The sequence below is a fragment of the Rhinatrema bivittatum genome, chromosome 8 (genome assembly GCF_901001135.1).
Source record: "Rhinatrema bivittatum chromosome 8, aRhiBiv1.1, whole genome shotgun sequence".
Lineage (NCBI taxonomy): Eukaryota > Metazoa > Chordata > Amphibia > Gymnophiona > Rhinatrematidae > Rhinatrema > Rhinatrema bivittatum.
The window spans coordinates 139,408,695-139,421,414 of record NC_042622.1 but is presented as its reverse complement, the minus strand read 5'-3'; the positions used below and the strand labels follow the sequence as shown (position 1 = coordinate 139,421,414).

Sequence of the window (12,720 nt, the reverse complement as noted above, 5' to 3'; positions counted from 1 at the left end):
AGGCGAATTGGAAGAGACAAAACAAAGAAAACCTGCCCTACTCCCTCTTCCAGCCCCTCCCCTCTTATCCTGTGCAGGATCACAGGGCAGAAAGCAAAGAAAAATCACTCTGCTCCCTAGTGCAGCCCATCTCCTCCTGCCATTCAGGGGCATGAGGGAAGGAGGAGAGCCAGGAGCAGATACAGCAGAGCAAAGAAGGCTATGTTTTCTGCTCTGTCATCTCTTGTCCGGATTGGGAGTAGGGAGGCAATAATACCAACAGTGCCTTTGGGCAGCAAAATTCTGAATCTTGCACTGATAGCCCCCCCCCCCCATCCTGATGAGTCCCCGTTAAACTAAAAGGCTTAAAGGGGTGGACAATGACTTTACTCAGCACACGTAAAAGCAATCCACCGAGAGGCTGGTGCTTGCTGTGGATCACTGAAAACCTGTGAGCATTTTTCGCCAGTCCTTAGAAGCAAATAGCACAGCCCTGCAGGGATTCTCATCCAGTCAGGAGTGAGTTATATCTGAGGAGTGTTGTCTGTGTTAAAGCCCAGAGCGAGGGGCCAGAGAGAGATGCAGACCAGACAGGCATTTTTGCAGCTGCTGCCCACTCAGTTGAGAATGAGAGAGAGTTCAGGAGCTTGCAACCTGAGACTGAAGTGAGTTTGCTGAAATCACATCATCTGTGGATTTCCAGTGTCCAAGAGACAGGAGCCAGTGTGAAGTGGCCTCCAGAGAGTGCAGCAGTAGAGTGGAGGACCTGTTCCCCTGAAGGAAAAGCAGGGTTGAGCAAACCAGGACCCGACCAGACCAGACTTTTGGGACCAAGTTCCCAGAGTTCTTTCCTATCCAGCTGGAAAAACTGTGAGTTATTGGTTACCCCTCAAAAAGCCTGTGTGGTAGTTGTATTAAGGAGTAAAGATATCAACCGAAATCTCATAAACTAGAACTATGAGTGTCTAAAGGAAGAAAAAGTATACCAACTAGAGATCGCTTGCTGGTTTTTTCTTTTCTGAACTGCATATATTCCAGTTTTTCTTGGGACTTTAGAACATTTTAATCTATCTTAAGAACTTTTAAGTCTTAAACCGAATCCATCGTTTCAGTATCCATGTTCTGTATATATGTTAAATGCATTTCTATTGTTATAATGTTCATCATATTGAGCTAGTAAAATTGTGTTTAATTATATTCTTTCTTCATTTGAGGGAAAAGGGAAAAATTCAGAGCACATTTTATACAATCCTGGGTCTGTGCAGTCCTTCAGTGTTCTTATTAAGGAAGAAAGAATGAGCAGTGAATACATAAATCCCCAGTATTGGAACAGTTTCCTCAAACCCTAAAAGACCCTGCATATTACACTGTAGATCTAGTGTTATAATTATTTTTCCCCATCCCCTTTTCTCAACCAGCCAAATAACCTGGAATGAGGGATACAGTTTTTGAAGCTCTCTTTGTATGAGACCCTCCTTAAACCCAAGGTGGGGGTTTGTAAGAGGCATGGAAGAAGTTGGGGATCACTCAGAGGGGTCACAGGGGGAGAGGTTTTTGGTGGAGCCTTCCCTGTCCAGCATGGTATTTACAGCTTTAGCCTCTGAGTAAGGTCCACTACACCATCTGCTTGACCATTTTTCTTTTTAAACCTAAACAGAGAGGGACGTTCAGCTCCCAAACAGGTATCAGACTCTCTGTCATTTTATGCATCCCAACAAGGGGTTGCAATGATCATCCAGGGGAAGGTGAAAATTCTACGTGGGGGTCAATATTCAGAAAAGTGGCAAGCAGCAAGTTATCCGGCTAAAGTTAGCTGGATAACTTGTTATAGATATTCAGCAGGACACAAAACTCCCACTGAATATACTCAACTAGGTTATCTGCATCATTTTAGCTGTGCCTCCAAATATACTCCATCAAAGTTATCCAGGTACATGTACCCGGATAACTTTAACTCTACCCAGTTATGTTCAAAATAAAAATTCAAGATAAAGTTGAGTAACTTAAAAAAAAAAATTTAAAAACTCCCGGGCTAGCAGGCCTGATCCCCTACCTGCCAAAATATTGAAAAAAAATGTTGGGGCATAGCACCTGATCCTCTACCCCCAATCCTCCAAATTAAAAAAGAAAAGTCGTGGGCCATATTTTTTAATTGAAATCTTAGCTCTGGCCCATTTCTGCCAACCACCCAGAACCTTTACCCCCACTCTGCTGCTGCTCCTGGAACACCCCCCCCCCCCAAGAAAAAAGCAAGAACAAGTTGGGAGCTGTCACAGCAACACTGGAAGTGGTGGGGAGAGTGGTAAAGCCCCAGCTCATCCTTGGCCAGGAGGGGTTGAGGTGATTCTAGGAAGGGCGGCAGGGTGAGACTAGGTTCCGGCTGCTATGGTTGGAAGGGGGGGGGGGGGATGGGAGGGGATCAGGCACTATGCCCTGTCAGTTTTATGAGTATTTTGGGGAGTGGAGGATCAGGCCTGCTGACCCAGGAGGTTTTTAAGCTACCTAACTATATTTTGAATGCAGCTAGAAAGGGTTAAAATTATTTGGGTACATATACCCAGATTACTTTAGAATTGTTCTGTGATACGACCAGACTTATCCGGATAACTTACCCAGATAACTCTGAATGTCAGAGTCGGCAGGGAAAACTATTCAGGTAAGTTAGCCCTGCTCCAGAATACCCGTGAATCCTATAATTTATCCAGATAAATTGTATCCAGCTAAAAATATCTAGATAAATTGGAGCTGGTCAGTGCAGCAGGATTTTTAAATCTCATGATTTGTCTGATTAAGTCCTGAACTTAGCTGGACAAACCATCTGATTATGGATATCTGTGTATCTGTAACCAATTCTGTAACAGGGAAAAAAATTCCTTCCTGATGCCTGTTTAGGTTTATAATTCTTCACAACATTAAGAATTTGTGGTTGCTAGCAAATGTGGGAGTGTCAAATACTCTAAATATGTTTCGTTTTTATTTATTTATTTGTATACTGTTCCTTACCTACCTGTGAATTAGCTACATGTTGAATTCCCTCTGCAAAATTTGAACCGGCTGCGAGATTACTGTGTATCGGGTTTATACATCCTCACACTGCTACTGGATGGCTACAAATTCTCTGACCAAACCTGGGCAAACATTTATTTTCGCAAACAGGTAACCATTATTAAACTGTTGCATCATTGTGTATATTATGTAGTTTCTATGTCTGAAGCTCTGCACCTGCACTGTAGGGCAATATATCATAGATATATTTCATATTGAATATATTTCAAGCCGTTGAATGTTGATGGCTGAAAACTTGATTGGTTGTTAAGGTTACAATTTGATTCGTTGATGAGGTTGCTTTGTGTTGTCCTAACCCATGTTATGACAGTTGAATAAGCTATCACAAATCTCCAAAAGTTTGATAAAATCAGTAGAAGAGATCTTGATTGTCATAGCATTAAGTGTTCTTGATTAAGGTAAATTTACATTATAGCATTTCACTGATGTTGAAGTCACTTAGATCTTGACTTTGTATCTTATGATGCATCCCAGAATTGTAATAGCCAGATAAAGCATGTCCTTTTGTGCCTTCTTGCTTTGTTAAAAGCTTGTTTCAGTCTTATGCCTTGAGCCACTGGCACTATTGGTGGCTAATGGCACTGCTATGATGCTGGTGTTTCTGGAGTTTGTAGCATGCATTTGATGCTGGTGGTGGCGGCTGAGGCCTGTGAGATGTGCTGCTGATTACCTGTGCCTGGCTATTCTAGTAATTACGACCTGAGGTTAGTGCTGCTGGTAGCAGTGGTATGTAACTGATGCTCTTAGAGGATGTGTGCACTAGTTGGCATTAGCGGTAGCTGTGACGTATGACTAATGGAGTGGAGTGCCTCAGGGATCTGTACTTGGACCGGTGCTTTTCAATATATATATAAATAATCTGGAAAGGAAGACGACGAGTGAGGTTATCAAATTTGCAGATGATACAAAATTATTCAGAGTAGTTAAATCACAAGCAGACTGTGATACATTGCAGGAGGACCTTGCAAGACTTGAAGATTGGGCATCCAAATGGCAGATGAAATTTAATGTGGTCAAGTGCAAGGTGTTGCATATAAGGAAAAATAACCGTTGCTGTAGTTACACGATGTTAGGTTCCATATTAGGAGCTACCACCCAGGAAAAAGATCTAGGCATCATAGTGGATAATAGGGATGTGAATCGTTTTTTGACGATTTAAAATATCGTCCGATATATTTTAAATCGTCAAAAATTGTTAGGGCCACGATACAATACCAATTCCCCCGATTTATCGTCAAAAAATCATAAATCGGGGGAAGGGGGAGGGCAGGAAAACCGACACCCTAAAACCCACCCCCGACCCTTTAAATTAAATCCCTCACCCTCCCGAACCCCCCCCCCCAAATGCCTTAAATTACCTGGGGGTCCAGCGGCGGTCCGGAACGGTCTCCTGCAATTGAATCGTGTTGTCTTCAGCTGGCGCCATTCTGTGCCGCCATTTTGCAAAATGGCGGCGGCCATAGACCAACACGATTCGACTGCAGGAGGTCGTTCCGGACCCCCGCTGGACTTTTGGCAAGTCTTGTGGGGGTCAGGAGGCCCCCCCAAGCTGGCCAAAAGTCCCTGAGGGTCCAGCGGGGGTCCGGGAGCGATTTCCTGCCGTGAATCGTTTTCCGTACGTAAAATGGCGCCGGCAGGAGATCCGTAAAATGGCGCCGGCAGGAGATCGACTGCAGGAGGTCGTTCAGGGAGCCCCCATTTTGCAAAATGGCGGCGCAGAATGGTGCCGGCTGAAGACAACACGATTCAATTGCAGGAGACCGTTCCGGACCGCCGCTGGACCCCCAGGTAATTTAAGGCATTTGGGGGGGGGGGGGTCGGGAGGGTGGGGGTTTTAATTTAAAGGGTCGGGGGTGGGTTTTAGGGGGTTTTAGTGTGCCGGTTCACGATTTTAACGATTTTCACGATACTCTAAACACCCAAACAGCGACGATACGATTCCCTCCCCCTCCCAGCCGAAATCGATCGTTAAGACGATTGAGGACACGATTCACATCTCTAGTGGATAATACTTTAAAATTGTGAGCTCAGTGTGCTGCAGCAGTAAAAAAAGCAAATAGAATATTAGGAATTATTAGGAAGGGAATGGTTAATAGAACGGAAAATGTCATAATGCCTCTATATCGCTCCATGGTGAGACCACACCTTGAATATTGTGTACAATTCTGGTCGCCGCATCTCAAAAAATATATAGTTGCAATGGAGAAGGTACAGAGAAGGGCAACCAAAATGATAAAGGGGATGGAACAGCTTCCCTATGAGGAAAGGCTGAAGAGATTAGGGCTGTTCAGCTTGGAGAAGAGACGGCTGAGGGGGGATATGATAGAGGTCTTTAAGATCATGAGAGGTCTTGAACGAGTAGATGTGACTCGGTTATTTTCACTTTTGAATAATAGAAGGACTAGGGGGCATTCCATGAAGTTAGCAAGTAGCACATTTAAGACTAAGCGGAGAAAATTCTTTTTCACTCAACGCACAATAAAGCTCTGGAATTTGTTGCCAGAGGATGTGGTTAGTGTAGTTAGTGTAGCTGGGTTCAAAAAAGGTTTGGATAAGTTCTTGGAGGAGAAGTCCATTAATGGCTATTAATCAATTTTACTTAGGGAATAGCCACTGCTATTAATTGCATCAGTAGCATGGGATCTTCTTAGTGTTTGGGTAATTGCCAGGTTCTTGTGGCCTGGTTTTGGCCTCTGTTGGAAACAGGATGCTGGGCTTGATGGACCCTTGGTCTGACCCAGCATGGCAATTTCTTATGTTCTAATGGTGGTGGTTGCAGGATGAAATCTCTGTTTGTTCAGATTACCTGAGCAAACCATCCTCACTAACATGTTGTCCTATCTTTGTTTTTTTTTTTTCAGGCTGGTAATGCAGAAATTGGCTGGACATTAGGCTACATGCTGAACTTGACCAACATGATCCCGTCAGAGACTCCAGTGACAGCAAAAGGACACAAATCCAGCATCTGGGCTGCTGCACTCTTCTTCATTGTGTTAAGCATTGTGGCGGGATTGGTGTCCATTTTGCTTTTCTGGTTCTTACGGAATGGATCTTAGATATTTTGATTCTGAACTGGAAGAGCACAAGAAAAACTACCAGTAACACCAAGGCCAGTGTTGGGAGTATTGATTGGATCCCCACATGGGCAGAATCCCATGCAACAACAATCATATTTCTGGGGCTAATTCAAATGGAAACAAGAACAACCTGCTTATGAACTAGGAATACCCTTTTAATAGCATCGTCGATATGGCAGAAGGAGACAATTGAAGTGCCCCCCCCCCCCCCACCTGAGCTGTGTGTGTGTTTCTTAGATGGGGGGTGGGGGGAGGGGCGGGAATCACCATAGAAGAAATAGATGTGTGTGTATGTGTGTGCAACAACCCGAAGGTGAAAAAGCACTCATGCACCAACTTTTAGATACTTAGTAAAAGATACAAATGCCTTATTAGAGTAATAAATTTAATACTGTTCTTAAAACATGTACAAAACACCTCCGTGTATTAAATAATTGACATTATTCGTATCATTATAATTAAATACATACATTTTTTTAAAAACTGTGCCAAACCCTATATGTGAACAGACACAATTGCTTATTCAAATTCACACATCGTTTCGATGATCGCGGCAAAGTTGTGAATCCTGTGATACCCGGGAAGAAGGCAAGTTGAGAAAGTGAGATGGATGTCTGCATAATATCCTACAAGTTTCATACAGCCGATTACTCAGCCTCAGTTGTGCAGAGTGAAAAAAAAGACAGCGTTTAAGGTTTTTGACTTTAGGAGTTGTTTGTTCCTACAGTAGTAAGTCTTTCGGTGGCAAACACACACATTTCAGATGATTAATTTGAGGCATCCAGCTATATGCCAGCAGAACATCAAAGGTTTTGCACAGCCGATGATATCAGCGTTAGTAATGCTGGGTGAAGCAGTCTGAGCCTTGGGTTCATAATTAAAATTTTGCAGTGCTCCCTACTGTTTAAATGCCCCCTGAAGGAGCTGGCCAGTGAAACGAGAATCCTTGTTGGGGTTCTTCACAGCAGAATTTCAACATTGCGCTCTGTAAAATTGTTAGAATATTAATTCAAACATATATGTGTTCGCGCCAGAATGATTAAATGCTATGTGTAATCGCTTTTGTAGGAATCAGATGTTTCAAACTTATATAAGACAATATTTATGGATTTTTGAAGATAGGTCCAATTTTTAAATAGTCATCGGTATGTGTGTGTGATATGTGTGCAGTTAATCAATTATAGCTTTCCCTTTGTTATAATTAATCTGGCAAAGATTTTTCAAATGTATGTATGTAATTATATTGCCAAAAATGTTGCCATTTATTCAACATACAGATAGCTGGTTAACTTTTTTAGCAATGAAAAAACATATATATTTTTTAAATTTTGTCATAGTTCCAAATAAAGTTTGGATACAAGCAGGAGTAAGTCTTTCAGTTGGTAGGTGAGACAGGTTTACCCAGATACCCCCTCACTCTTGGCACAATAAACCAGGTACAATCACCACAACAGGATAAAACTGTTAATAACTCTTTACTAGAATTTTGGAAGTAGATAAATAAATCCAACCAGAACAGTGGAAGGGAAAAAAAATTTAGTAAACATGATGGGGGGGGGGGGGGGGGGGGGAGGAGCAATATTCTGCCACTGAGTGGCTCAGCTAGTTAACCGGATAAACTTATCCGGCTAATTAGAGGATGTATTTAATGGCATGACTGGCTATCTTAGGCCTGGATTTATCAAAATGCATGTGATAGGAAAAGGAGTTTGTTTTATGGTAATAGGCAGTTTATGCCCTTCTACAATGAGAGAGAGAGAGATTAACCATATTGCCCTCATCCTAGGTAGGTATTTATATCTCTATAGGAGGCCCACCTAGTAACTCGAGATGAGGTTTAGGTATTAGTGTAGGGGTTAGGGGCCACTTTGACATTCAAAGTGAGACGTACCAACAGAACAGTGCTCTCATGTGAAGATTTGATGACCTTCGGAATGAGGAAACTCCCCCAAAGATGAGATTTGTACAATGTTCTCTCAACCTATCTTGATGGACTCTCTACCTGAGTAACATCAAGCTAGGTTGAGAGAAGATTGTACAAATCTCATCTTTGGGTGAGTTTCCTTACTCCGAAGGTCATCAAATCTTCACAAGAGAGCACTGTTCTGTTCGTACGTCTCACTTTGAATGTCAAAGTGGCCCCTAACCCCTACACTAATACCTAAACCTCATCTCGAGTTACTAGGTGGGCCTCCTATAGAGATATAAATACCTACCTAGTATGAGGGCATTATGGTTAGTCTCTCTCTCCCTCTCTTTTCAGTTATCCATCTCAATGGCTTTTGAATATCGACCTCGGATTATCTAACAAGCAGCAGAAATACAACATGTGATAATAAACTTGCAGTTCTTTCTTTAAACCAAGCAATGCAGAAACAAGAAGGATAATGGACCTTTGGCAGTACAGCCAGCATACCTGCAGCAGGTGCTTGGAATATGAAGGCCAAAGAGAGATAGGGAAAGGGGATAAAACAAGATATCTTTATCCCTGAGTACTCAAAGGAAAAATCTGATCCTCCCCAATGTCACCAGTCTGGGGTGCACCCCGATCCAAAAAACACAAAAAATGAGGGGAAAAAAAGCAATAATGACCGGATCCTTGTTGATTGTGAGCTAGCAGGATGGCAAGTCAAACTGCTGAACACTGCAGTGTGTGAAAGGCCTCTCTCTCCCGCAGGACTTCTCCGGCACTTTATTTTGCACTGATCAGGAGGTTGGCCTGGATTCAGTTTCCCTCTGCCTTATACTTTGGATGGGAGTTTTACAAGCTGTATTTTCAAAGCAGGGGTCTATGTTTGACATCGGTTGAGAAGCTGAAGCAATCAAAATGAGTTGTTGGAGCCGTAAAAAGGAAAAGAAAAGAAACCTTTTCCCTCCTGTTAGAATACTCTCTTTTCAAAGCTGAATTTTACTTAACTCAGTCTCTTAGGAGAGTGATGCAGCCATGGAGCTCCAGGGCATGCATATCACTGGCGGTAAGGCCCTCGATGTCCTCGCTCTTCTGTCCCCTGTGGGTATAGCACACGTGGCTTGGCAATGGAGGGCAGGAAACAACTGGCCAGACTCCTGTTTCTCCTTCTCTTTGGGCAAGTATCTCCTTCTAGGAGACAAGCTGGTCACAGTGCTGCTACGCTTACTTCTCTCTCCTGCTGCTGGTCACTGTCCTCTAACACACAGAGAGAAACAATGGCTCCTTTTTTCCTTATTTGGTGTGGCTCCCATTAGCCAATGTGATTCCTCCTCTGATGGCTACATAAGTGATGTTCTCTGGGCAGGGTAGACCCTTTCCAAACTTGTTAACCCAGCAAGTGCTAGATGCTGGTTTTTGCAGAACGGTTATCCTTCACAGGAGAACACATAGGAGGTTTTGAAGCATTTTTCAATTTCTTCTTCCCTGACTGCAGCAGCTTGTAGTCTGTGTAGGGTTGAAACCCCTTTTGGCAGGTCTAAAGTACAACATTAAAACTCAGATGCAGACTGCCGCACACTATAAAGTTCCAGCACATAATAGTTATTTAATTAATTTATTTAAATTTTATTTAAATGCTTTTATATACCGAAGTTTAGCTAGCTGCCTTCACTCCGGTTTACAGATACAACAACTTAATACATTTGGAAGCAAATGACATCAAACAGGAAAACAACTGACTGAGACAGGAACCGGAATTACAGTAATCTGCCTCATCTACCCGTTCATGTAAATGGGGAGCATGCCTTCATGTCTCTGAGAAGGAGATGGGTCAAAATAACCCCTATCTAATACAATTCAGGTACTAACTTATGAATTAACAACATTCACATTATAAAAATCAGTTCAAAGCCAGGGTTCTTTTTATAGTGACCACTACCCCCCAGGAGGCTGCTGGCCGAGAAACTTCTGAGGGTATCCCTAATACATCATAAGCGAGCTTCTGTACCGGCTTAATCACCCATTTTTCTAATTATTCTTCCCACTCCCCACCATTTTCAAATTGGGGATCTTCCTTAGCACTATCGCTATAGCGAGGGGCACCAAGGACTATCTAGGATGCCTCACTGAGTTCTTCATGTCCATGCATGTCTACATTTCCTGGATCCCCACCCTCCCCCATTTTTAATCAAGTTTTCAGGTGTTACAGATGCTAGAGATTAGCACTCAGCTAATCGGATGTGGCCCCAACAGATTTGGGCATAGACTATTGTGAGGTTATAGAGGGAGGTGTTTGAATTGATGCAAGAGGAAGGTCAGATGGATCTTCTTCAGCCTGATAACATGGTGCTTCCAATGGCTTATGTGCAGATATTTGGGTGAAGAGCCACACCAACTCAATAGGATCAGAGCTCTCTCTTCTTGTGAATGCAGCAGAATATTCAATCTCTCACTGAGAGTCTTTATTGTCTGACAGGTCAGCTAACTGGCCCGGGGCAACTCCTTTGATTATAGATAGTCACTCTTTTGGCCTTTCAAACATTGTACTCTCTGTGGTGGAAGCCCAGATGAGGGAACAGATTCGGTTGAGGACAACTGCACCATCTGCCCCATGGGGAGCAGATTATTTCTGTGTAATATCTTTTCTGGGCCTTGTGCCCTTTCTGGCTTCATCCTGTAGACTGGCCGCTTGGAAGAAAAAATATATGGGTCTGTGTGCCACGGTTTGCCAATTTATGTTTTTCCGGGATGCCCAGGGCTTTCACCAATACCCAATCTCCATCACTCAGTTCCTAATTTTTAACAGGGGTGTCATATCTGACTTTGTTACTGGCATTTCAGCTTCATGCAGCTGCAGCAGCCACCTGGAAGGCCAGGTTTAATTACTCCTTTAAATGCTCAATATACTTAAGGTGGCTTCTTGTGAGGTTGCCATTGGAGGATACTCCAAAACACACATCTACTGGCAATCAAGCCTCTCTACCAAACATGAGGTAGTAGGGAGAATATTTCCAGTAGCATCATTCTTGGTACAATTTTATGTGTGAACCAACCTACTCATATGCTGGGTCCATTGATGTTTCTACTTGGGATCTAAAGTACCCAGCATGTTTAACAGAGTTACATTGAAATGCTTGGGCTATGGATCACCTTGAGGGTGATAAGAGGTGGTATGTAATTTCTTGATACCACAAATCTGAAACATTTCTTTAATTAATTGACTCTTGAAGTCTTGGCCTTGATCTGAATAGATATGGTTAAGGAATCCATATTGGACAAAGTACTTTTCCCATAGTATCTTGGTCGCTATGGGTTGCATGCTGATCTTTAGTGGAGAACACCTGAGCGTGACTTGCAAAGTGCTCAGTGACTACTAGGGTTTACCAATATTGAGGCTGTCATTTTCTAAACATAGGAAGTCAATTCATACTAGGTCAAGAGGGCCCTTGCTGTTGATGTTAGTCAAGGGGTTAGCTCTGGTGGGCAGGGTCTTTCACATAATGCACTTCCCGTAGGTCTGTATGTAGGTCTTTACTTCTTCCACTAACCAGGGAAATAGAATCTGGTTCTTACTAGTTTAGTAGTGCAGTTTATCCCCAGATGTCCAGTATCATCATTGATATACTTAGTTTTTGGGTACTTGCCAGGTACTTGTAGCATGGATTGGACACTGTTGGAAACAGGATGCTGGGCTTGATGGACCCTTAGTCTGACCCAGTATGGCAATTTTGTAGGTTCCATCTCTGGAACTTCTGTGGCAATACTAGCTGTGCTTTGTGCTAAACTTGGAGTCTTGTGAGATTCTGTACAGTAAACCAACCATCATCACTAGGCGATCCCAGTCTCTCACAACAGGGGAACGTCTGGATGTTGCGACACCACTGACATAACAGGCCTATGGTACTTCTTAACTTACCAAGCTCAGAAAGGCCAGGGTCACATCTCTGAGCCTGTTGCAGCTCAGCTTTCCATAGGGAGGGCAATCCGTCCCCTTTAACCTAGTAACTTTGGAGTAGGTTAAGAACATAAGAAAATGCCATACTGGGTCAGACCAAGGGTCCATCAAGCCCAGCATCCTGTTTCCAACAGTGGCCAATCCAGGTCATAAGAACCTGGCAAGTACCCAAAAACTAACTCTATTCCATGTAACCATTGCTAATGGCAGTGGCTATTCTCTAAGTGAACTTAATAGCAGGTAATGGACTTCTCCTCTAAGAACTTATCCAATCCTTTTTTAAACACAGCTATACTAACTGCACTAACCACATCCTCTGGCAACAAATTCCAGAGTTTAATTGTGCGTTGAGTGAAAAAGAACTTTCTCCGATTAGTTTTAAATGTGCCCCATGCTAACTTCATGGAGTGCCCCCTAGTCTTTCTACTATCCGAAAGAGTAAATAACCGATTCACATCTACCCATTCTAGGCCTCTCATAATTTTAAACATCTCTATCATATCCCCCCTCAGCCGTCTCTTCTCCAAGCTGAAAAGTCCTCACCTCTTTAGTCTTTCCTCATAGGGGAGCTGTTCCATTCCCCTTATCATTTTGGTAGTCCTGGTAGGGTGGTGATAGATGCACCCAATTAAACTACTGTATCAACTTCATCTGGAGGTTGATACAAGGCTTTTACACCATCCTCTGGCACTTGTATCTATGATTCTGAACCTTTCTTAATATATGGCCTTTGC

General features: G+C 42.9%; 1 protein-coding gene across 5 annotated transcripts in view; it reads left to right on the top strand.

Annotated features, from left to right (window-relative positions):
- The window catches only part of ENTPD8 (ectonucleoside triphosphate diphosphohydrolase 8), a 185,284-nt gene extending 177,796 nt beyond the window's left edge, over positions 1–7,488 (top strand). For 3 of the 5 annotated variants that reach the window (XM_029611575.1, XM_029611576.1, XM_029611574.1), the window contains 2 exons: positions 2,998–3,135; positions 5,907–7,488. In XM_029611575.1, the coding sequence (XP_029467435.1) occupies positions 2,998–3,135; positions 5,907–6,101 (333 nt within the window). In that variant the 3' untranslated portion in view covers positions 6,102–7,488. Of the gene's footprint in view, positions 1–682; positions 850–2,997; positions 3,136–5,906 lie in introns of those variants that run through there. The other 2 variants (XR_003858122.1, XM_029611577.1) reach the window with 2 other exon arrangements.
- The last annotated feature ends 5,232 nt before the right edge of the window (positions 7,489–12,720 follow it).